The sequence below is a fragment of the Festucalex cinctus genome, chromosome 7 (genome assembly GCF_051991245.1).
Source record: "Festucalex cinctus isolate MCC-2025b chromosome 7, RoL_Fcin_1.0, whole genome shotgun sequence".
Classification (NCBI taxonomy): domain Eukaryota; kingdom Metazoa; phylum Chordata; class Actinopteri; order Syngnathiformes; family Syngnathidae; genus Festucalex; species Festucalex cinctus.
In genome coordinates this window covers 17,238,507-17,262,110 of record NC_135417.1, presented here as the reverse complement: position 1 = coordinate 17,262,110, position 23,604 = coordinate 17,238,507, and the positions used below count along the sequence as shown (strand labels likewise).

The window sequence follows — 23,604 nt, the reverse complement described above, 5'->3', positions numbered from 1 at the left end:
CGTCATGCTTTGTACATCCCAGGCATTGTTGAAAAATATGTTTCCCCCGCGATTGTTTATTTTGCTGTAACGGGCAACCCTCCTGCGAGTGTTTCTTTTTGCCGTGAATGTCTCTGATTGGTCAATCAGAGGAGCAAGAAAATGCCGTGATTGCTTGCAGACATTACTAGCAAGTATGAATAACACAAATGTGCACTTTTAGGGCGCAGCGCGATAGCAACATGCACGCCTTCTCATCAAGCGCACATTAGCTTAGCGGCTGGTTAGCATCACAAAGTCACGTCAACTCGGCGGCGACTTACCAGTCACGGTAAAATAACCACCGCGGATTGTTTATCTTGGCCAAACAATACGCGACCGCTCTAGTATTAGTCTGTTTTTTAATTTTTCATAAAGAGTGCGTCATCATTGCTGAGTGCTCCAGCAATTAACTTTTGCTACAGCCACACCCTCCGGCATTTTTATGCAGCAGCAAACGACGCGTGTACATCCAAATGGACAACATGACGTACAATGTTATGGATTACGTCACCACGTCAATTTCGTGATATTTCAAATTATTATCACCCAAAAAAATACACCGGTAATATCGTAGAAGGTATGATATGGAACACCACTAGTATATATACACATATTTAGAATCACAGATCATAGACAGCATAAAATAAAAATAAATTTAAAAAAAAGCAAATATGTACTTTGGTTGCCATAATTTACTGTTAAGAAATGAAAATGTTCTTTCTGTTTCAGCTGTCGGGTGGTTGCGAGCTGACCGTGGTCATCCATGACTTTGTGGGCAGCAACGGTGGCAGCAGCGGGGAGCTGACAGTGCGACGAGGCCAGACGGTGGAGGTTCTGGAGCGACTCCACGATAAGCCGGACTGGTGCCTGGTCCGGACCACGGACCGCTCTCCGGCCCAGGAGGGCATCGTTCCTTGCTCCATGCTGTGTATCGCGCACTCCAGGTCGTCCATGGAGATGGAAGGGCTCTTCAACCACAAAGGTAGGACAAGGCTTTTATACTTCATCTTGAATCTTTCAGTAGTGTAATGTAATATATATGAATCTAAGGGCTGAATTGGAGCCAATCACAAGAAGGAGTCATGCCACGTCACATATGACAAAACTCCTTTCAACTCTGCATTTCCACGCATCTGGTTCATTTCAGCGCGTTGTGACAATTAGTGTGAGTCTGTCACAGAGCAATTTTCTATGTGTTGTGTAAATAGGGAAGTTATCCCCAAAATTTTATTTTCAATAAAAGGTTTTATGCAGCCCCACTACACTAAACACGGTTTTTAGATTAATATTGCATTTGTTTTTTATGAATAAAGCTGTAAAATCTATGATGTTTTTTGGGTTTTTTTTTTTTGTTATCCATCTTCTCAGGGGGCAGCCATTTTGTTACTTCTTGTTGACCGAAAATGTTCATTTATTAACAGTTGCTCATTTATTAAAAATCATGTTTATATACTTGTTTTGACTAATTGGACATTTTTCCAAAAGTAAACATTTATTTTCTTATTGTCTGTTAAGAAAAAAAAAAAAACTTCCATATTAATATATATGGAACTTAAAACTTAAAAAAAAGAATTATTTTTTTTATTTTTTTATTTTTTGGCATCACAAGAACTAGAGTAAATCTAAAAAGGGCAAAAAATATAAATAAATACTGTCATTGTGATTTGCTGTTTTTATACAAGCAAAAGAAGGAAAGATTGATTTAAATCAGTCAGAAAACGTATTTTGGCGGGGAGATTATATTTTTTCATGCAATAATATCACCAACCAAGCATCACTTTGATCTATTTAAAAGTGTAGTTCATCTGACTGCTGTCATGTAGTTTAGCTAGTTTGCTTTTTTTTTTAAATCCCTCTATTCAAACCCTGCCACACAGATTTCCACGTTTCCTCAACAGCTTGCATACAGCCAGATTTTTACCAAATAGAACAGTTCAGTTAGCTTTGATACAAGTTGGAACGGTAAACCATGATTTGTCTTAACCTGACTCCAATTCACACTCCCGAGATGAGGATGCCGGCTAGTGAAAGCTGCATCAGCCAAAAATAAATAAAAAATCCAGCTTTCTGGGGGCGAGGGGTTATAGACAACTAAGTGGGATGACAAGTAGTAGGTGTTTCTGTATTGTGTTTGGCTTTTTTTTTTTTTTTTTTTAAGTTTTAAGAAGAAACTTAAAGAGGAGATTGTTTCTCCATGGGCCAGATTGGACCCTGAAGGGGCCCGTTCTAGCCCTAAGGCCCTACTTTGGACACCACTGCTGCATTCTGTCTACCTCTGCCCATACTACTGAAACAGCATTACAAAAAGACACCCTATAGATGCGCTGTACTGTTAAAAATTGCACTGTAAAATAATTTAGGTATGCAGTTGTACGTCATCTCTCATGAATCTGCACCATGTTAAAGAGTAGCATCAATATTCACAGATCTAACCATTAAAGCTTCGCTCTAATCTTAAAGTGTGGGTGAGTGCAAGGCAGCTTGTTTCTATGGCAATATGGCTGACAAATATTGTGTTGGCACTTTCATGTGATGAGACACTGTTTATCTATGAAATGATATTGGAAGTCACAGCTTGGGTTTTTAGCTTATGCAGCCCGGGAAGGTGAGACTGCTTATCTTCTAGCAGCTCTCATCTTTGTTTTTACGAGCACAAGCTCTTGTTTTTAGCCTTCTTCTCTTTGGTTCTACTGTTTGTATGTTTTTATGTGGTCAGCAGGAATGCTGAAAAGAGCTTCTGGCTGCAGGGAATGCTCAGGCTGAAGTAGACATGGATGAGAAAAGGTCCTTGCTACTTTGTCATTCCTTTGTGTGTGCTGACCACCAAGGAAGCCAATTTGTCCCAAATTACATGAGCGTGACGAGTTTCAAGGGCTCAGAGGAGAAAATCTCACTTATTCCTGGAAGCAGTCACTAATTGACGTTAGAAGTCACTAGAGGACTGAAAAACAAAGGGAGTCCTTGTACTCGATATGCTTTGAAGATGGAAGCTGATCATCTTGACTCTTAATTGAATCTCTGATTATTAAGTGACAGAATGCATGCAGTCAGTGGTTTTCATGGAGTTGCGCAACTGCTGTTCTAATCTTTACAATCCTCTTCAATTGAATGGACAAGTTGAACAATTCCTGGTATTCGTTCTTTTAACAAAGAAATCAACTTGAGTAATTATAAAGAGAATACATTTTGACAAAAAGAACTTCGTGCAGAGTGACCCCCCCAAAAAAAATCCTCCTTTGTGTATGTGATGTGCGCACAACAGATCGTCTTAAGGTGCTTTAATCCATCATTTCTCGACCAAGGTTTTAGTTGCGAGAGGGAACAATCAAATATGACGCACACGTTTTTGACTAAACTTTCGCTTGCATTTCATAACCGGATCTATATTTGTTTCACGGCATGGTGTATAACTTGTATTCCTGTGAAATATGCACCCGCCCCCTCCAAGCGAGTGGGTGCGCCAACGAAGGGTAATACGGCAGATGCACAGCATGGATCCAGACGTTCCCTTGGAACACGTACAGTGGAGGCTTGCCCACTGTCCTTATAGCAACCCACTCGTGAGGGAGGGAGAGAGGGCGGGATGGAGAAACTCTCATGCTGCATTTGACTTTTTTTTTCCTTTTCACTCTGGACCTCATGCATACGCAGTCCGCATATTCAAGGAAGAAAAGCTTTTATCATTTTTCGCATGGTGTTTTAGTTGTTCGATGCAGAGATGCTTTGAAGGGATTGTTTCGAGAAGGATTTTCTGAGGCTTGATATTTGACTGACATGGCCCATGGAATCCAGTCTTTAGTGTCTCTGTACCCTTTTTGCCCCATGGATTCAGCACAGGAAGGACAATCTCATAACTGCAGGTTCTGGTTGCTTGACCTGGGTAAGGTGCCTTTATCTGATGCATTTGGCATGTTTCTTAATAAAGTAAATCAAATTCATTGAATAGAAGCAATCATTGTTTACAAGATCTAAAGCTAGTTTTTTTTAATTGTCTTTTTTTAATGTACGCTTTTAATATGAAAAAAATTGTAGTCTATATCAGTGGAATTGGTCAGAAGGCTGAAGAAAAAAAATCACATGCTTCTTGGGGACTTTTTGTCTAAAAATGTTATGTTATACGGTTGCTGGGCCCACTCCCGTATCAAGCATGCCAACTCCACACCCTTCCTAAATGTGGCTCGTGGTGGCCAGAGCTTCTCGGCATTGTCCTCATTTCTGGAGAGAGAGCCAGACGAACCCAGCGGAACTTCCCCACTCCGTGTTCCTCTACTTGTAAAAAACATGCCTCCACCCTGCGCTGACTAATGTTTGTGTTGCTACCATATCTCCGGGGGATGAATAGATCACACTAAAGATGCTCCATTGGTGACACTTGTGGAATTCCAGGCATGTTCCTGCAAAGATGTGGACACTTTAATTACACCATCAACCCCTCTCCTATTCTCAGACACAAACATGAATGCAATCTGGTATGGGGTTTTTTTTCCCCAGCAGAATGGATGACAAATTCCTGAAAGAAATTATACTGTACTTTATGTATGTGTGTGCTGTAAATAAGTAAACAAATATTGATGGGAACATGGACTCCTTTGCACTGGTCTGAGCCGACTATTTTTCAGGTGTCACAAGACCCTAAACAAAGCAAAGGGCAAATATCGAGACCTCTCTGTGTATGTCTTCAGTTTTTTTTCCCTCTCCTTGGCTGCTGACCTCATGTTTTTACCATTTAGATTCCTCTTAATATACAGTACAAGCCAAAAGTTTGGACACACCTTCTCATGCAATGCATGTTCTTTATTTTTATGACTATTTACATTGTAGATTCTCACTGAAGGATCAAAACTATGAACGAACACGTGGAGTTATATACTTAACAAAATAGTCGCTCTTTGCTCTCATGATTTTTTATTTTTTTTTGCCCACTCTTGGTATTCTCTCAGTGAGCTTCAAGTGGGAGTCACCTGAAATGGTTTTCCAACAATATTGAAGGAGTTCCCAAAGGTGAGAATGCCAAACTGTACCCACAGTTTAGTAAACCGTACCCACGGTTTAGCTCTTCTGTGGCGTTATGTAATACGCATGCGCACGCTACGTTCGAGTGGTTGCTTGACAGCAGTATTAGCAGCGAACGGCTGCTTCTTTTCATCTTAAAATGTAGACTTGTGTATTCAGTTGATGTGTAATGTTGTACTTGTGCCACTGTGAGGCGCTCGAACACTTTTCTTCTTTCTTTCTTTTACTTCCGTGTTAAGCCTGAAGGCTGGTGAAATGCAGACGTGTTTTGTTGTGCTCCGCAATTAATACGCCATATTTGGCTAAAGAAACTTAATCTTTCCGTCATCCGTTCATCCGAATGCATCGTTAAGCTGCCAGAACTAGTCTACAGTTTAAGATAAAAAAAATAAAAAAATAAATTACATTTAAAAAAATAATAATAATAATAAGAAGAAGAAGAAGAAGAAGAATAAAGCAGCCGTTCGCTGCTAATACTGCTGTCAAGCAACCACTCGAACGTTGTGTGCGCATGCGTATTACATAACGCCACAGAAGTGCTAAACTGCATGTACAGTTTACTAAACTGTGGGTACAGATTAGTAAACTGCGGGTACAGATTGTTAAACTGGGTGTACAATTTACTAAACTGTGGGTACAGATTAGGAAAAAAAAATACAAATTCAGACCCTGACAGCAGAGGGGCTCCGTAAGATCCAGATGTGAATAAAATATTGTAATATTTTTTCATATATTTTTTTTTAAGTCAAACATAAATGTTTTCATTTAAAAATAAAATAAGAATTTGTTCTCACTATTCCAAATCGTTTGGCTCGGAACATTAAATCTAAACTTTTTCTGGTAACATTACATTGCAGGAAGTCACAAAGTAACTTTTGACTTTAGAGTCTCAAACTTTTTGTGTGAAATGTGGAAGAATAAGTTGACATTTATTAGATAACATTCTTCGAGGCCAACGCTAAATACACTGGCCTTGTGAATCATCTTATTAACACAGCTTTCAATAGGTTTCTATGATGACTAAAACTGAAAATACGCATTCATCGATTTTCTATGCCGCTTGTGTTCATTAGGGTCACATCACGAGTAAACTGGAGCCTAGCCTATATCATTATTAGATTATATTAGAGCAAAAACACATTGAGTTTTTGTTATGTCTGCGCCATATAGACAAAAACAGTAGTTTTTTGCCTGAAGGACGACCACAATTCCTATGGCGACAAGTGAATCCCTCCTCGTCTTTCAGCTCACGCCAGCGAGTGAAACGTTGATCCTTGACTGTCCTTTTATCCCGATAGCCTTCCTTTTTTCTTTGTTTGTGTCCTCAGACAAGACTGTAAAAATACATTTATTTGCTTGTTTTGCAGCTTCCGCCATGACAAGTAATCACACAGCGCAGACGTTCAAATCGAGTTCAGAACGAATGAGGAGAGGGAAGTGCTATGCTATGAAGCAAACAGCACATTTGTAGTTTTTTTTTTTTCTTCCTCAGAGTTGTTTAGTGCCAGTAAAAGGGGTACACACCTCCTCAGGCCATGACAAAGCATTCAACTAGTTGGTGATTCATCCGAAAAGTTATAATTTGACTAATTGAAAAACAAAGTTACATGGTGCAGTTTTAGCATTGCACTATTAGCGAATTATCATGACTAGCATAACGACAATCATGTCAGTCCAAAGTCCTTGAATTTTAATAGTGCTGAAATCTTAATTTTCCCACGCATGTGTCATGACAACACATGCTTCATATCAACAGCAAAAATAAATCTGCTTAGAGGCAGAATGACTGCAACCTTCACATTTAGCTACCTTCATTACAGGCAATGCATGCTGAACTATGAAAGCTTGTGTTAAAGTCAAGTCCAACCGTCCAATTACATAAAGCAATATTTCCACTCCCACTTTCTTCAAGGAGACTCACAAGCCTGCATCTGGTTAGACGCGGAATATTACTCCCTAAAGCTCCTGCAAAGCATCCATATCTTTCGATATACAATCTCAGCATCCCCAGTGGCTGTTCAAGATGTTCAACAACTTGAAATGCCACATGACGCAAACTATTTAAACAATGTTGTAGGCGCCGTCTCTGAGTCAGTGTCAGCCCCCGTAAACACTTTTCTTTTGCAACTTGTCTTGAGATCTTCATATGCCAAGAGAGAAATATGTCATTAAGTTCAGCTTCAGCTTAGAAATCAGCATGATATTGATCCAACCATCTTTGCAGGGGCCTTTTTTGCTAGCCCATTTGTTTGTTTGTTTGTTTGTTTGTTTGTATAATGGCAAACCCAAGAATATTGTCCCAGTAGCATTGAGGCTCATCAATATAAATTTGAGCAAATTTCAGTCTCATCAGTTTTAAGTTATTGAAATGTTTGTGGGGTTTTTTTAACTAAACAAAAGGGTACCAGATGTTGATATAAAGAAATTATTCTCCTCACTTAATTTCGTTCTCAGTATTTAGTTCATTTTCTGTGTTGCAATGCATTTGCATCAAGAAATTATCTCTTAATTTGTCATGCAGACTTAACAGAGCTCATCCTTTCTTCCCATCATCTTTAGATACCTTGTCTGTATCCAGTAATGACACGCTGCAGCCAGGCTCCAGCCAAACCTTGGGGCCACACAGCTCACCGGGCCCCAAGCGTCCGGGGAACACATTAAGGAAGTGGCTGACCAGCCCAGTGCGGCGACTCAGCTCTGGCAAGGCAGACGGTCATGTCAAAAAGTTGGCCCACAAGCACAAAAAGAACCGTGAAGGCCCCCGTAAGAACCTGGATGTAATGCAAGGCCCTCAGAAGGACTCTGACGACAGTGCCGCCACACCACAGGATGAGACACTGGAAGAGGTAAGCGACGAGGGGTGTCAGATTAGAATTTGTAATTAGGGATGCACAATATATCGGAAAAAATATCGATATTGCGATATTGGACGATGCAATATGTATATCGCAAAGACATGCAATAAGTTTGATATGGAATTTTATGTTTTTATCTGAATTTGACCAGTCAGACTTTCAGGTTGACCTGTTTGGCATTTATTAAACATGACAAAAAAGGAGAGAGAAGACACTCATTCAAAGCTCGCGAGGAGAGAGGAGAGGAACTGACTGATACAATTCACCACTGCACTCTCTGAAAAAATCCACTCCTCACCCTCTCTTTTTATTTGGTTTCCACGCCCCAAGTTACATGGGTGTTCCAACCCTAATAATACAAATGAAAAACATAGTTGGAACACAGTGTACTTAACGAAAATGTGCACTGCCATCCAATAGTTCAACAATATCGAGAGGTAATTACAATTAATTAAGAATACATTGAGTTTGATTATTTTTCCACATGAAAAAAATGTAATTCTTTTGTTAGATAATAAAAATGTCATTTCTTTATGTACATGTTAAATATCGCAATAATATCTATCGTTATATTCAGCAACTATATCGCATATCGCATGTTTTTCCAATATCGTGCAGCCCTATTTTTAATCGTAATTAATCGCAAGACTTCAATAGTTAACTCATGATTAACTGCATATTGTATCTCTTCTAGATGTATAATAAAATGTACAATATTTTTTTCCAACTTTCATGATCTTGTTAACTTAAAAGTGGGAAAAAATAATAGAAATATGGCTGCATATCTTAGTCATTGGTAAAGTAATTTAATAATAATTCATAAAATTGAGTTAAAATTAAAAAGATTTACTTTACTGTTAAAAAAAACGGCTCATATTAATTTGTGTTTAGGTCATTTTTCTGCCACTAGATGGCATAATTGCATTTATAAGACAGCTCAGTGCATTTTTATTTTCATATTAAGAGCTATCTAATCTTTAACATGAAGTAACTCATGAAATTCCGCACGTTTTTGAAATTGTAAAATACAAGTTGATGCTAGTCTCCACAAATAAGTGCAATATTATTAAATTTATTACTACTAGATTTTCACGTGGACATGTCTTCTGCGTTGCGACTGGATTTCCCCCAATTAAGGAGCGGTCATTAATCGCGCGTTCAAAAATTAGTGGCTTTAGAGAAAGTTTAAATTAACACACTAATTTTTACGCCCCTATAAGAAACCAAAAATAAGACTTTTCTTTTCTATACTGTTTCTGATGCTCTCTTTTCCCCTCACCAGCGCATGCGTAATGAAGGACTGAGCAGTGGAACGCTCTCCAAATCCTCCTCATCGGGCATGCAGAGCTGCGGAGAGGAGGAAGGTGAGGAAGGGGCTGACGCCGTCCCTCTTCCTCCCCCAATGGCCATCCAGCAACACAGTCTGCTGCAGCCCGACACCCAGGACGACAAGGTGGGAAGGAAATGAACTTGACCTAAACATAAAGTTCCCCCTCCAAAAATAGGTGAACTTGTGAATGCGGGAGATTACTGTATATACCTTTTTGGTCTCGCTGGTCTCTGAATCACATTCTAAATAGCTTTAAGTATGGTGACTACTGACTTGACACATGCAGGAAGTGAAAATAATGTTAACAAAATGAAGTACTTACATTCAGGACCTAAGTAAGAGGTGTGCCTACTGTCGGCTTGTTTTTCCACAATAAATAAATAAATAAATAATTTTAGCAATGTATTTATTTGGCTTTTTCTTCACTTCACACTAATAATGTTTCCTTTCTTTTCCTCTTATTTTCTTGATGGCTGCATGTTTTGTCTTGTTAGCATTATGTTGATTTCTGTTCTGCCTCTCTTCTTACCCAGTTTCCCGATCTCTCCATGTAGAACTCACCGTCACCGCCACACCTTTTGTTTTTGTAAATTCTCTTCTCGACTTCTCCTTTCACAATTACCCCTATTTGTGATTGACTTGAATAGTTATTACTTGTACCGTACGCGGTTGCTGAAGTGAATACTCCATTCTTCCATGCAGTCGAGAGGCTAAACCTTTGCCTGCCCTAAATTGGACCTGTCAATCTGATGGAGTATCAAGCAACACCTTTATTTCTCATGAATTTGACCCGTCGTGTTAATGCAACCGTTTTAATCCCTTGACCTCACCCCAACCCATTTTCCCCCCAAACCAGCCTTTGATTGGCTCCAACTTGGCCCCAATTTAACCTTTTTATTAGGAAGAGCACACCCACCGAGTCCTTTTTTGAACATGTGGATTTTCGGGGGTCAAACACTCCACTGGTGAGCGTGATCACAAACACAGACAGCAGTTGCCATCATGTCAGCATGGCTTCTATTCACATTTGTCATATCACATTCAAATATGTATTTTAAGAATAACATTTACTTGTTTCTTTCTTTTCTGGCCAGTCTGCATCCCGATTGTCTGCGCGGCCCAACAGCTCAGAGACTCCCAGTGCTGCCGAACTGGTCAGTGCCATCGAGGAACTGGTCAAGAGCAAGATGGTGAGAGAGAAATCTCACAAATGGTCGATTTGCACACAGAATTGATGCAAGCACACTTTGCTTGGGTGTTGTTGACAGAGGCATGGTGTCCTATCAGTCATCTCAGCATTGTGACTCACAAAAGCCAGCTGTCTACTTTTTCAACAAAAGGGCATTGCTCTTTACCTCTATTTATGTACTATTTACGTAGAAAGTAGAGATGTAACGATATCCAAACATCACAATACGATAATTATCACGATATTGTGACAAGGTTGGCGATACAAAAGGTCACAATATTGTAAAAAAATAAGCAACAAAAACACACACACACAATATTGTTTTTGTACATTACAGCAATGAAAAAATATATATATATTATAATATATATATATATAAATATAGGCACTCGTACAAGCATTACAATAAATTGATAATTTTTTATTAATAAAATTAATTAATTAATACTTAAATTAAATAAGAATTGAATAAATACAATAAATAAAATAAATAAATAAATAAATTGAGTTCCTCCACATATTGACTGTTCACAAGTATATTATGTTCCCGCTCATCTGACCATTTGCGTGGATTTTAAACATAGAAGGGCCAAAACATGCCTTGTGAAAATTAAGCTGCACTAAAAAACTAGACACCAGAGGGTGCTAGAACTGCACAAGTGGAAATCAACCCGACTTTTTTAACAGATGTGCTGCTTTTAATATTGTGATATGATGACGACGATATATTGTGGCAGTTTTAATATCACAATATTGCCGTTATCGTTACATCCCTCGTAGAAAGTGCTCGCTGGTGGAAATCGAGTTTTTTAATGAACTAATTGTGATAAGAACTAGCCTTCCCAGCACAATTTTGCTTTAAATTGCATGTTTGACTTTTTAGACAATTTTACAATCAGCTATTTTTTTTCTTCTCCCTGTTTATCCAACTCGCACATCCTCGCACCCTTCAGTCATTAGAGGACCGTCCCAGCTCTCTCTCAGTGGAACAAGGTGACAGCAGCTCTCCTTCCCTCAACCCGTCTGACAACTCCCTCCTCTCATCCTCTTCGCCCATGGATGAGGTGGACGAGCGCAAGTCTGGCTTCCTCAAGAGAAGACAGTGAGTTACAAACCTGTGCTTTTGGTATAGTTATGTTATGCAGTTTAATGTTTATATGGATGTATTGTATTTCCCAAGTGCATTTTATTTGTACTGTATTATGGATCGAATATTTGTTTTATAGTTATGTCCTACTGGAGTTGGTGGAGACTGAGCGAGACTATGTCAGAGACTTGGGATCAGTTGTGGAGGTAATACATTAAAAAAAAAAATGGACTAAAATCGACACATTATTATAGTGTCTACCAGACACTGCGTTACATGAACGTGAGGGATTGTTCAAGTGTACCTAATGTTGCATGATAACCCACCCCCCCTAGGGTTACATGAGCAGAATGAAAGAGGAAGGAGTTCCAGATGACATGAGAGGAAAAGACAAGATTGTCTTTGGAAACATCCATCAGATCTACGACTGGCACAAAGAGTATGCACACAACATTCATTCTTTACATTTATAGATTGAAAAACATTTTTTGAAGGTTGCTCAATTAATGTTTTTCTCCTTGTGCGGTCACAGCTTTTTCTTGGGAGAGATAGAAAAATGTTTGGAGGATCCTGACAGACTTGCTTCGTTATTTGTCAAACAGGTAAACTGGTATTCTGTTCATTTTTGCTCTTGATACAGTATAGAAACACTTATAGTGCGAATAATGTAGTATCATATAAAATTATAATTCAGGGCATTGCACTTAATTAAAATATCAAAGAAAAGCGATCAGTTAATTTTAGTACTTGAATTCAAAAAGTGGTGAAATGTTGCATAATTTTGAAATTAATTTTATTATCGATTGCAAGTAACAAAAACCTTTAAGTCACCACCTGAAGAAATGAAATATTACATACAAAATAATGACATTTTGTTAAATAGAAATTAAGTAGGCCAGGTTTGTGAATCTGTTGTAGTAAAATGTAGGGATGTTCGATACCAGTTTTTTTTTTTTTTTTTTTTCAGAGCGATACCGATATGATACTCAACTCTTGAGCAGTCACCAATACCAGATACCGATAACAATAGTACATAAAATTCCTCCCCCAAAAAATGACAGAAAGACCTACAAATCCCAATATAGTATTTTGCTTAAAATTGCATGAAATTATGTCAATATTCTATTCCTCTAATTTCCAATTTTTTGTTCACCGTCACGGGTACCGATACCTTAAAATAAGGCTAGTATCAGCACTGATCCCAATTCCTGGTATCAGTACTTGCCCATCCCTAGTAAAATGTACAATCAGTTCACTTTTTGAATTGAACTGAAGCAAAACGTTTTTTTTTTTACTATGTTATAAATTTAATGAGATGCACCTGTAATTCGTATATCATCTGTATATTTTCACCTGATATATTTCCTCCAACTTTTGTATTCTGCTTACTGCAGGAGCGCAGGTTTCACATGTACATCGTATACTGCCAAAACAAGCCCAAATCAGAGCACATTGTGTCAGAGTACATCGACACTTACTTTGAAGTAAGAGTTTCTATTGTTTATTTATTCATTATATGTCTTATTTTAACCATGTGGTAAATCTAATCATTTGAGTCTTTCTTCCTAATCTTTATTCAGGAACTCAAGCAGCGATTAGGCCACAGATTGCAGATCACGGATCTGCTTATCAAACCTGTCCAGCGCATCATGAAATACCAGCTATTGTTGAAGGTAAACAAACTGTAATATTTATAACAGTATATTACTCATATTTCGACACTTGTGAGTTTACTGTGCATGTTTTTCATTTATTAGGATCTTCTCAAAGTTTGTAAGAAGGCTGGAATGGATTCCTCAGAGCTGGAGGTAAAAATAACAACTCAGAAGGTTTCAGACTAAACATGATGGAACAGATTTGTGCTGAAACTGCAACCACTTAAACCACACGTGACAAAAGCAACAATAATTTCCAGTTGAAGGCTGAAGATTATGGGCGTTGTAATTTCTAAATAGTCTTGCTTGCCCTCTGGTGTTGAAGTTTGTTTGCATTTCCTGTTTTGTTTTTAGAAAGCTGTGGAGGTGATGTGCATTGTGCCAAAGCGCTGCAATGACATGATGAATGTTGGCCGCCTTCAAGGCTTTGATGTAAGACTGTCAAAATGCTCTGCAAAATTCATTTACTCGACTATTTAAATAGGCAGGACATCTTGTAGAAATAAGTTATATTTCAGCAATGCCACTAGGTGGCACTGTGTACTAAAATGTAAATGTTTCCCTTCCACTTTGTTTTTATTGATTACTGACTATGTCCTCTGTCTTTTAGGGTAAAATTGTAGCACAGGGCAAATTGCTCCTGCAAGACACGTTCTTGGTTTCAGACCAGGATGGGGGACTTTTGTCAAGAATGAAAGAAAGGAGAGTTTTCCTTTTTGAACAGATTGTTATATTCAGTGAACCCCTGGACAAGAAAAAGGGCTTCTCTACTCCTGGCTACCTCTTCAAGAACAGCATCAAGGTGGCTATAAACCTTACATTTACTTTGATTATGATACAATGTTTAAAGTCCAAAAAACAAACTGAAATCAGTATTTCCTCTGTCATCTCCTATTGCACCGTGACAGGTGAGCTGGCTGGGTCTGGAAGAAAATGCAGAAGACCCCTGCAAATTCACACTGACCTCCAGATCATCGAGTGGCAATGTGGAGAGGTACACCCTCCATTCGACAAGTCCTGGAGTGAGTCAAATTTGGCTCCACCAGGTCAGCCAGATTCTGGAAAACCAGCGCAATTTCCTCAATGGTGAGAGAATGACGCTATCAGAAGTTTACTTGAAAAAGTCACTTCTCTCAGTACTCATACAGAATGTTAAATAACTGCTGAATGTACAGTCGGACTATCGGACATTTCATTATGATGTTGCATGTTTTTGAGGGTGGCAAAAGGCAAAGGAGGGCAATTGAGAAAGGTTTTAATGTGTAAAGTGTCAGTCATTTACATTTCAACAAGTGAGCTGATTAAAAATTAGATGTAGAAATTCTGACACGTAAAAAACGGTCATTGAGACTGCGCATAACTTACCTAGTTCTTTTTGTGACTGATGTTGATTCATGCTGTTAAGCTATGCTAGATCACGAGTGTCAAAACATTTGGCCCATGGATGGTCCAACCTGCCCAATAAGAACGGAGCAAAAAATGCACATTTTTCACTAAAATTAGCTGCTGTTGCTAATTTTTTCCACTGGAGGGCACTTGACAATGACAATCACTTAAATGACATTCTACATTTTGGCTATTAGTCAGTATTTGCAACATTTTTGCCCTCATTTTTAAAATCAAAATATGTTCAGAATCTACTTGCAATTATTTGCACCAAAACAAAAAATGTTTGTTTGTTTGTTTGTTTATTTGTTTGTTTGTTTTAAACCTATTATAGCCTATTAGTCCCACTTAAGATCAAATTTAGGTGAAACTCGCCCCTGAATTAAAATGAGTTTGACACCATGATATAGATTTCCTAAGAAGACCTGCTTGAGCCTCAGTTTTTTTTTTTTTTTTTTGGTCATTCATATTACTGTCACAGACACATCAGTAATTCTTGTCAAAGATCTCGACCAAACATTTTATGCAGAGAACTGTGACAAATGTCTTCCACAATCCGATGATTGATGTTTTGGTTCCCAGTCTATTCCTTTAGTGCCTACTCTGCTATCATGCAGCCATGCTATCTTCTCTGTGGAACTAAATATTTACGATAAGGCATGGGGCAATATTGAATCCTGACTGTATGATAACCATGAATAGAAATATTGCCGTATCACGGTATTAAAATGACAGCCCTATTTTTTAATTATTATTATTATTAGTTGGGTAAATCCATTTTTATTTTATTCTTGAATAAAATCTGTATTCGGTACAGTAAGAAATGTGCACCATCTTAAGTTTAAATACATAAACAAAAAAATTAATGTTTTTTTTTTCATTCTACTTAACTAGTTACAGTGTTACTGGTCAGCTATTTTTAGAACAGGTCCATGGGCTACTCATGTTGTCTTGGGGATAACTAGTACATGCTGGCACCATGTTTTTTTTTTGTTTTTTTTGTTTTTTTTTTGTTTTAAGGACAATGCACATCAATCAATAGGCATCTCTGTAAAGTAACTTTAATCTGTAACCTCTCTGCTGATGTGGGGTGGGGAATGGTGATTTATTGGAGGCAATTAACTTCAAAGAGGCAACTTGTATACTCAACTCTGCAAGCTGCTATAATCATATTATGCCCTGCTTACAAGCCCTCTCGAAAAACAGGAGGTTACTGAAACCTTGGCGATAAACCTTCAAACCAGTAATTGGCCCATGCCTATTTTTGATGAAATATTTTTTTAGAAGGAAATCAAAAAAATACCTAAGGCTTGTTTATTTGTATATAAAGTATCCCTGTGCTTATTTTTCCATATATCTGGTGTCGTATTGCAAGACTGACTCTTCATTCCCTCCCACAGCTCTGACATCCCCCATAGAGTACCAGAGGAACCACGTGGGTGGCAGTGGGCCTGGGGTTCCACCCAATAATAGTAGCAGTACCGGAGGTCTTCCTGGAGGCAGCACCTCCACCAGTACCTCCAGTCTTGGAGGTGGCGGCGGCGGCGGGTCCGGAGGATCAGGGGGCAACTCCTCTGCTCTTTGTGGCCCACGTTCCAGACCCTCGAGAATTCCCCAGCCTTCCTCACGCCTACCCCAGCCCGTCCACCACCACCACCACCCAGGCCCCGAAGGGCCTGACAGATCAGCAGGTATGTGGTCACCCTGCCAGACCCAATCTAGCCTCTGTTCAGATACCACCTCAAATGGCAAGCTGTTAAATTCTGAAGTCCACAAGATGGAGATGCTGGATTGTAGTGATGGAGGCAGTTTGGAAAGAGATGTCAGGCAGGGTCCAGGAGGATGCGAAGAAACCCAAAAACCTCAACCGGTGGCTATCCCACAAATGGCTGTTGCTCCTCTGCATTTGGCCCTCAAGAATCCTCGAGTCAGGACTGTCTCACCTCTGGTTTCACCTCAGTCTCCTGGAGGTGTGAAGGAAGCTTTTGTCCCCGCTAGCCAGTCTCACAAAGGGAACCCTTTCTGGGCTACGGTCCCGTCAGTGCCTCCTTCTCCCACTAGCCGACCAAGTTCCTGCGTCGGTGACGCTATTGGTGGAGGGGACTCGTTCAGCAGAGGGATTCCCGCTCATCGTCGCCACTCCACCCACAGTAAGGATTTAGATCGCATGAGCATGTGCTCCTCCACCAGCGAGCAGTCCGTACACTCCACCCAGAGCAACGGGGTAAGAGGTCCAAATCCAGGTCACGGCTTCACAGAAGCTTCTCACCTTCACTAACCCCGCCTTGGCTGACTGGCTGCAGTCAGTCAGCACGCCGCCGCATCTGAGAACAGCTTGCCACGACTACTTGACTGGAAATTAACGGCTACCCGAGTGCACTAACTTCACCGAGAATGTGTGTGAGACAAACATGTTGTTCTTGTACTAACAGGGAAAATGTAAGTCATAGCGACGCTGTTTCTGCTTGATTTCCTCTTTGTCAACATTTTAAATGCATCTGGTCTCTTACCTAATTTTTCTCCTGTGGGAGGGGATGTTTGTAAACATAAGGGGCGATACTTCCTGGTAGCAGAATGTCGATGACTAATGCTACATTTGCACTATGTTCCCGGCGGTCACATCAGCCTCCTTTTCCCGAAACCTAGCACGTCGTGGGATTTTGGTCATTTGGTTCTCAGCGTTCAAATCTCAATTCAAAGTTTTCTCTCAGTCTGTCATCATGTGCATGACAGGCTGTGTGAGGTGAGATCCAAGGACTCAAAGGCACGCCACGTTTCGGCATGTGTTTTTTTTTTTTTCCACTAATGCCAGTATGTTCACTCCCGGTCCCTCATTTTTCTTACGTTCAGTCAAGGCTGTTGACAAATGAATCATAGACTCTGGGCAGATTTGGAGGACGTTTTGGCCCAAACAGAATCAAATGAAACTCCTCTGCCTGGTGACCTGGCTCAGTTGACTCGCACTCTTTCTCCATTCTCTCTCTTTGCTTTGTCTTTCTTTTAACCTTTCTTTCTTTTACTCTTTTGATATCACTCTTGCTGTCTCTATTCTCTCTCTCTCTCTCTCTCTCTCTCTCTCTCTCTCTCTCTCTCTTAGTCTCTTTTTTTCTTTCTGTCTGTTCTCTCTTCGTCTTCTTTCTGTCTCTTTTACACTCACGCTCTTTTCTCTCGTCTCATCTTTCCCTCACTCGTTCCTCTCTCTCTGCCCTCTCTTTTTATCACTTTCTCTCTGTCTCTGCCTTCTTTTTCTCCCTCTCATCTCTTCTCCATCTAACTCTTTCTCTCACAATGTTCCTCTCACTTTCTTTTTCTTACTCATTCTCACTCTTCTTCCTCATTTTCTTTCTCTCCTCTTTATCATGGGTCTTTGTCGCTCTTCTTTTTCTCACGCTTTCTCTCTTCACCGTCTGTTTTTCTCACGTTCTCTCTCGCGGTCTCTTTTTTTCTCTGATCTTGCGCTTCTCTCTTTTTCTCCCTCTCTATCTCTCGTCTTTCTTTCTCGCTCTCTCTCACTCACTCCCTCTCTCTCTCCCCCACAAGCACACAGTATGTTTTGAACAGGTTTTCCACAACAGGCATTTTATGTTAATGAAAGTTCAATTGGAACTATTGTGACACTCCGGGAAATAAGCAACCTCCGAGTAGTGTTGCACCCTTTCAATCTCTAAGTTTGATTTGCGACCAACCAAGTTTCTCATCTGTACTGACTGAGACTGCTGTGACAAATTTCAACATCTTTCAGGTCATCCACGGCAATCATTCCTTGTCACTTTTGCCCGTCCTTTACCTTTGCGTGTTCTCACGATGATCCCTTTCTTGTCTGTTGTTGCCTGAAACTGTGCTGCCTTGGCCAATGGGAACATTGTGTAAACATGGCCTCAGGATTAATTCAATAATGACATGTAAACACAGATTAAGAGCTCTTCATTACTTCCTTCCTAACTTTGTCCAATCTGAATATTATCTTTTCTGACTGATTTTAATTTTTATCAGAAAGCATCATTGTCCAGAATAACTGCATATTATAAGACAAGAGGATCATTACTTCTGCTTCACATTATCTCCGAGCTTTTCACTCTAAAATTAAACACATTCATATCTGCAATATTCAAATAAATTTATCTTGCTTCCATTAATGCATGCGTCTAATCATGTTGAAACACAGTTGTCAATCAAATCGTGGTATTTGATTGATGGACAGCAGATACTAAAAATGGCTTGCTGTACTACAGCACTTTGCTCTCAAATTCCTACTTGAAACTCTTTTTGCTCATCTTGTCATCTGGCAGAGTGAAAGCAGTAGCAGCAGCAGCAGTGTGTCCACCATGTTGGTGACCCAAGATTATGTGGCTGTGAAGGAGGATGAGATCAGTGTAGCACAGGGTGAAGTCGTCCAAATACTGGCCAGCAACCAGCAAAATATGTTCCTGGTGTACCGGGCTGCCAATGAGCATAGTCCTGCAGCTGAGGGATGGATTCCTGGCTTTGTATTAGGACACACTTCATCCTCGACCACACCCGATTTCCCGGAGGGAACCATCAAGTAAGCCAACAGTCATTTCGCTTGTTTGCACGCTGAAACAGAACAACTTTATACTGCGGCTGTCCAAAAAACATGTTAAGTTGATGTGATCTCTCTTCTTTGGTTTAGAAAATCCATATCATGGCATACTGCGCTTCGTATCCGCCGCAAGTCCGAGAAGAGAGACAAGGACGGTAGGAAATTGGAGAATGGCTACCGCAAATCTCAGGACAACCTGGCCAACAAAGTCTCTGGCAAGGTGGAGTGCAAATGAACATATCAGTTTTCTTTCTAAAGCCTCTCATTTGTACTTGAAATTTATATATTTGATGTCTTTATATTTACATTGCAGCTTCTAAATCCCAACTTCATCAGTGATGGTGAGTGCACTCCTGAATGAGTATATGTGTGGGAATAATAAACACAATGGAACACCTTTAAGATTTAATCTAGTTTCAAAATTAGCGCGTTAACGTTTTAATGCAACTTACGCCGATTGATACGCATTCCTATTTGAGAGCAAGAAAGCTAGAGAGACTGTAAAGCACCTCCGACTATATTTCCTGTTTTGGGAGGCGAATACACTTGGTAGGCTGCTAGTTAGCAGTTAGCACCAAGCAATGTTGCAACAGTTGTCAAAATGTTCTGCGTGGGCACTCTCAGACTCCTTTTATGCCCCATTTATCTCTTGGAGTGAATACGTGTTGTATTTTATTTAGGAACTTCAGGACATAGCTCACGTGATGTATCACATTGGTGGTATTTCTGGTCTGTTTGCAGAAAAGCTGCATCATAAAACTTAACAAAATAAAGTCATAACATTGTACAAAATAATCAATATCATACAAATATATGTATTTCATTGCATTGCAACATGTGAATGGTTGTCTGTTCATACCATATGTGTGCCTCCCTCTTATCCAAAGTCAGCTGGGATAGACTCTTAGCTCGCCTGCCACCCAAATTGGGAGAATTCTGCATTATAGAAAAAGTGATAGACGGATTTTAACGTTCCTGTCATAAACATGTCAAAATGTTAAAGTAATTTGATCATTTGATCGAGGAGCTTCCAGTGTGTGTCAACCAGAAAAATACCAATTAATTGGCTGCACTTGTCTTATCTTTATTTACTGGGACTTTGCTCTGAAATGTTCAACCAGTGCTCATCTCCATTGTCATTCTGCCATGCAGCTCCTCCAGAATTCCTCATCCCGCTTAGTGACGTAACATGTGAGAGTGGCGACAGTGCTACTCTCAGATGCAAAATGAGTGGGCGACCCCGAGCAGCTGTCACCTGGCGAGGTCCGGACAACAACACTCTGAGCAACAACGGACAATACAGCATCACCTACAGGTAACGGGATCAATTTGAAAAAAGTCAAGTGAGTGTAGAAGGACAACTAAAAGGAGGATTTTTTATTTGCAGTGAGACAGGAGAGGCGATCTTGTGTATCCTCGGGGTGACTATGGAGGACAACGGCCGATACACCTGTGTTGCGATGAATGTGGCAGGTTCTGTAACCTCCTCCGCCAATCTCAGAGTCTCAGGTGAGTGTTATGTTGTTATGTCTTCCATTGAGCTAAACATGCTAATAACATCATCCAGATGATTGGCAGTCACACAACACTGTATTTTTCCAGGGAGCCCAGATGATAGCAACAATACGATTTGGAAACGTGGTTTTGAATCCCACTACACTGATATTTCTGAACTTGGAAGGTAGGAATGGTTTAATTCTTTTTATAACCATATCAAACCCACATGTATAGTAACAACTTCATTTTGGCAAATTAGATTTTTGGCCATTATGTGTTGAACCTAGTAAATTCCAACACAGGCTAAGAATGTCAATTGAATCCAAATATTCACCTGACCTGCAATTTGTGCTCCGCAGAGGCCGCTTCTCAGTGACCAAACGGTGCGACCAGAGAGGCAGCAAATGGACCGTGGCGGCGAAACATGTCAACAAGAAGCTGCTGCGACGGGAACAGGTGCTGCAAGAGGTCAAACTCCTCCAGACTGTGGATCATCCCAACCTGGTCCGCTTCCTGGACACGTATGAGACGGCCAACAGCTATGTTCTTATTTTAGAGATGTAAGTAGATCATGTAAAATCTTGTGATGCAACTGGGTAAAAGTGCTGTGTTTTCTGATTGTTTTCTCAGGTCACTTTTTGATCCATTTTGTTCACCCATTTTAACTAAATTAAGTTTTTTTTCTGCATTCATTTTTTAAAATTCAAACACAATTAACCGTTTCAGTGCCGCAGCTCTTGGAATGAAATATCTTTGCTATTGCACAAGAACAGAGCAGCAACATTTCACTTCACTCATTGAAGCCCAAAAACGTGTAAATACGTTTTTTAATACTTTGTCCTACTCCCAAAAATGTATTTATACGTTTTTGTTTTTTTTATGTTTTTATGCAAAAGCGTACAGGAAATTTTGATGCAGCTTCTGACATGAAGAGGTGGCTTAAAGCAATAGTATTTATTAAAAAAACAAACAAAACAAAAAACGGCCAGCAGCTGGCAGCAGAGTATTAGAGATGAACCAGGACCATGTTGCAATAAGCTCTTTTTGAGTGTTTTCACCAGAAATGTGAATATTGATGAAATTTAGCTATATTCTAATGCTAATTGCTGTAAAACAGAAACAGAACAAGTACAAACTTTTTTTTTCCTGATGAAAGAAGAGACTCTTAATCTTTATTTTGGTAGGTTCCATGTTTTATAGCAAGAGAACACAATATTCTGTGGCTCTTGCAAAATCAGTCAAAATCCAATAAAACAGCATGTGAAGGGGGTTGCTTCAGTGAAAATGGCTGGGAGTTAATGAGTTGATCTACAAGAAACATGAAAAATAATGGCCAACAGAAGGAGGCAAAACGGAAAGGTCTGTTAGTACTTTCTAAAAAGTGCCTGAGATCTTAGAAAAGCAGGGAAGATGCACCAAATCTCAAAATGCGTACATGTAGGAGAAAGAGATTGGATAAGGGTGGAGGTGGATGCGATGGAACCCTGCTGAACAGCAGCTCAGTCCACCAGCAGCTCTACATCGCAGGTGACATCACGGAGAAGGACTGTGGCGGTGAAAAATAAGCTTGCGTAGATGTGTGTGCGTTTCCCAGTTGATAAGCATAACGTCTCGTTGCCGTGGAGACAGCCTTCAGTCCATGGACACAGGAGGAAGAGAGAGGTGTATCAATTCATAACTGTCCAGCAGCATCCTTTCTTATTGGAACCTGCAACTTTTCTAGTACACACAGTGTGCCCAGCGTGATCCATTATTGAAGATCACAATGTAACCTACTTTAAAGCAATATGACTAAAGTGTGTGTTACTGGCTGTTGTGTTCAGGGCAGACCAAGGGCGTTTCCTGGACTACATCGTGAGCTGGGGAAACCTGACAGAGGAGAAAGTGACCCTGTACCTCAGAGATATTCTTGAGGCGCTCCAGTACCTGCACGGCTGGAGAATAGTGCACCTTGACCTCAAAGTATGCGTATCTGGGTTACTGCACCTCTTTGCAAAACGCTGTGGAATGCAGAAGGCGTTCTAACTATACCACATGTCGATATTTCCGCAGCCCGAGAACATTGTGGTCGAGCAGGTGTCTTCCCAGCCTGTGGTAAAGCTGACTGACTTCGGTGATGCCGTTCAGCTCAACCCCCCCTCCACCTACATCCATCCTCTCCTGGGGAGCCCAGAGTTCTCGGCCCCCGAGCTGGTCCTGGGTCAGCCCGCCTCTCTGATGTCCGACATGTGGAGCTTAGGTCTGTTTACCGTTTGATCTCTCACACGTCTTCATTAAATTCACCAACACAATCAAATGAGATTCAACTCATTCCTTTACAATAACTATCGTCGCTGTCCTGTGAAAAGCACTTGTGTCTATTTTTGTCATTTCTCTCCGCCAATCCACAAATATTGAACCGGAAATATGTGGGGGTCTTACAGTAGTGGAAATTAAAAAGATGGATTTCAGGGTTAAAATATAAAATAGGCCATTTTAAAGTAAAATGTCAACATTTATAAGTTCCTTCCGAGTGTAAAAGTATTTATATTGAAATGTAAGGGACGAAATAGAGCCAATAAAATGATGATGCCGTAATGCATCAGAGATGCATCACAAATCATTTTTAAATGTACCACAATAAAAAAAAGCTTGATTTTGATAAGTGATGACACTTTGAATATGATTCTTCTCATTTCACATTTTAAATGGTCTTATATTCTTTGCTTTCACATTGAGGCTGTTCCATCTTTTTGTAATAAATGCCCAAAAAACACACCAGATGCTCATTGAAATCATATCTCATGAGATTTGCGATTATCTTGTACGCTACACAGAATTCTGACATTTGAGGTTTTGTACAACTTCAGGGACATACTATTAACCCCCAAATTTTGTTAAATCAGAAAAATCTTACAGTAGGTGCATCCATTTTATACTAATACAGTACAGTATTAGTAACTTGGAGATAAAATAAAGCAAGACTTCTAGACTTGTTGCTGGCACATAACATTCAGATTTCAGATTATTC

General features: G+C 39.9%; 1 protein-coding gene across 5 annotated transcripts in view; it reads left to right on the top strand.

Annotated features, from left to right (window-relative positions):
* Positions 1–23,604, top strand: part of triob (trio Rho guanine nucleotide exchange factor b) — a 107,473-nt gene that overhangs the window by 81,591 nt on the left and 2,278 nt on the right. For 2 of the 5 annotated variants that reach the window (XM_077527041.1, XM_077527042.1), the window contains 24 exons: positions 751–1,003; positions 7,594–7,880; positions 9,172–9,342; positions 10,314–10,409; positions 11,362–11,510; positions 11,635–11,701; positions 11,831–11,934; positions 12,028–12,097; positions 12,890–12,979; positions 13,076–13,168; positions 13,253–13,303; positions 13,505–13,582; positions 13,761–13,952; positions 14,059–14,236; positions 15,937–16,760; positions 18,826–19,079; positions 19,188–19,317; positions 19,411–19,438; positions 20,250–20,412; positions 20,485–20,606; positions 20,700–20,778; positions 20,954–21,154; positions 22,418–22,556; positions 22,647–22,833. In XM_077527041.1, the coding sequence (XP_077383167.1) occupies positions 751–1,003; positions 7,594–7,880; positions 9,172–9,342; positions 10,314–10,409; positions 11,362–11,510; positions 11,635–11,701; positions 11,831–11,934; positions 12,028–12,097; positions 12,890–12,979; positions 13,076–13,168; positions 13,253–13,303; positions 13,505–13,582; positions 13,761–13,952; positions 14,059–14,236; positions 15,937–16,760; positions 18,826–19,079; positions 19,188–19,317; positions 19,411–19,438; positions 20,250–20,412; positions 20,485–20,606; positions 20,700–20,778; positions 20,954–21,154; positions 22,418–22,556; positions 22,647–22,833 (4,006 nt within the window). Of the gene's footprint in view, positions 1–750; positions 1,004–7,593; positions 7,881–9,171; positions 9,343–9,752; positions 10,185–10,313; positions 10,410–11,361; positions 11,511–11,634; positions 11,702–11,830; positions 11,935–12,027; positions 12,098–12,889; positions 12,980–13,075; positions 13,169–13,252; positions 13,304–13,504; positions 13,583–13,760; positions 13,953–14,058; positions 14,237–15,936; positions 16,761–18,825; positions 19,080–19,187; positions 19,318–19,410; positions 19,439–20,249; positions 20,413–20,484; positions 20,607–20,699; positions 20,779–20,953; positions 21,155–22,417; positions 22,557–22,646; positions 22,834–23,604 lie in introns of those variants that run through there. The other 3 variants (XM_077527043.1, XR_013284305.1, XR_013284304.1) reach the window with 3 other exon arrangements.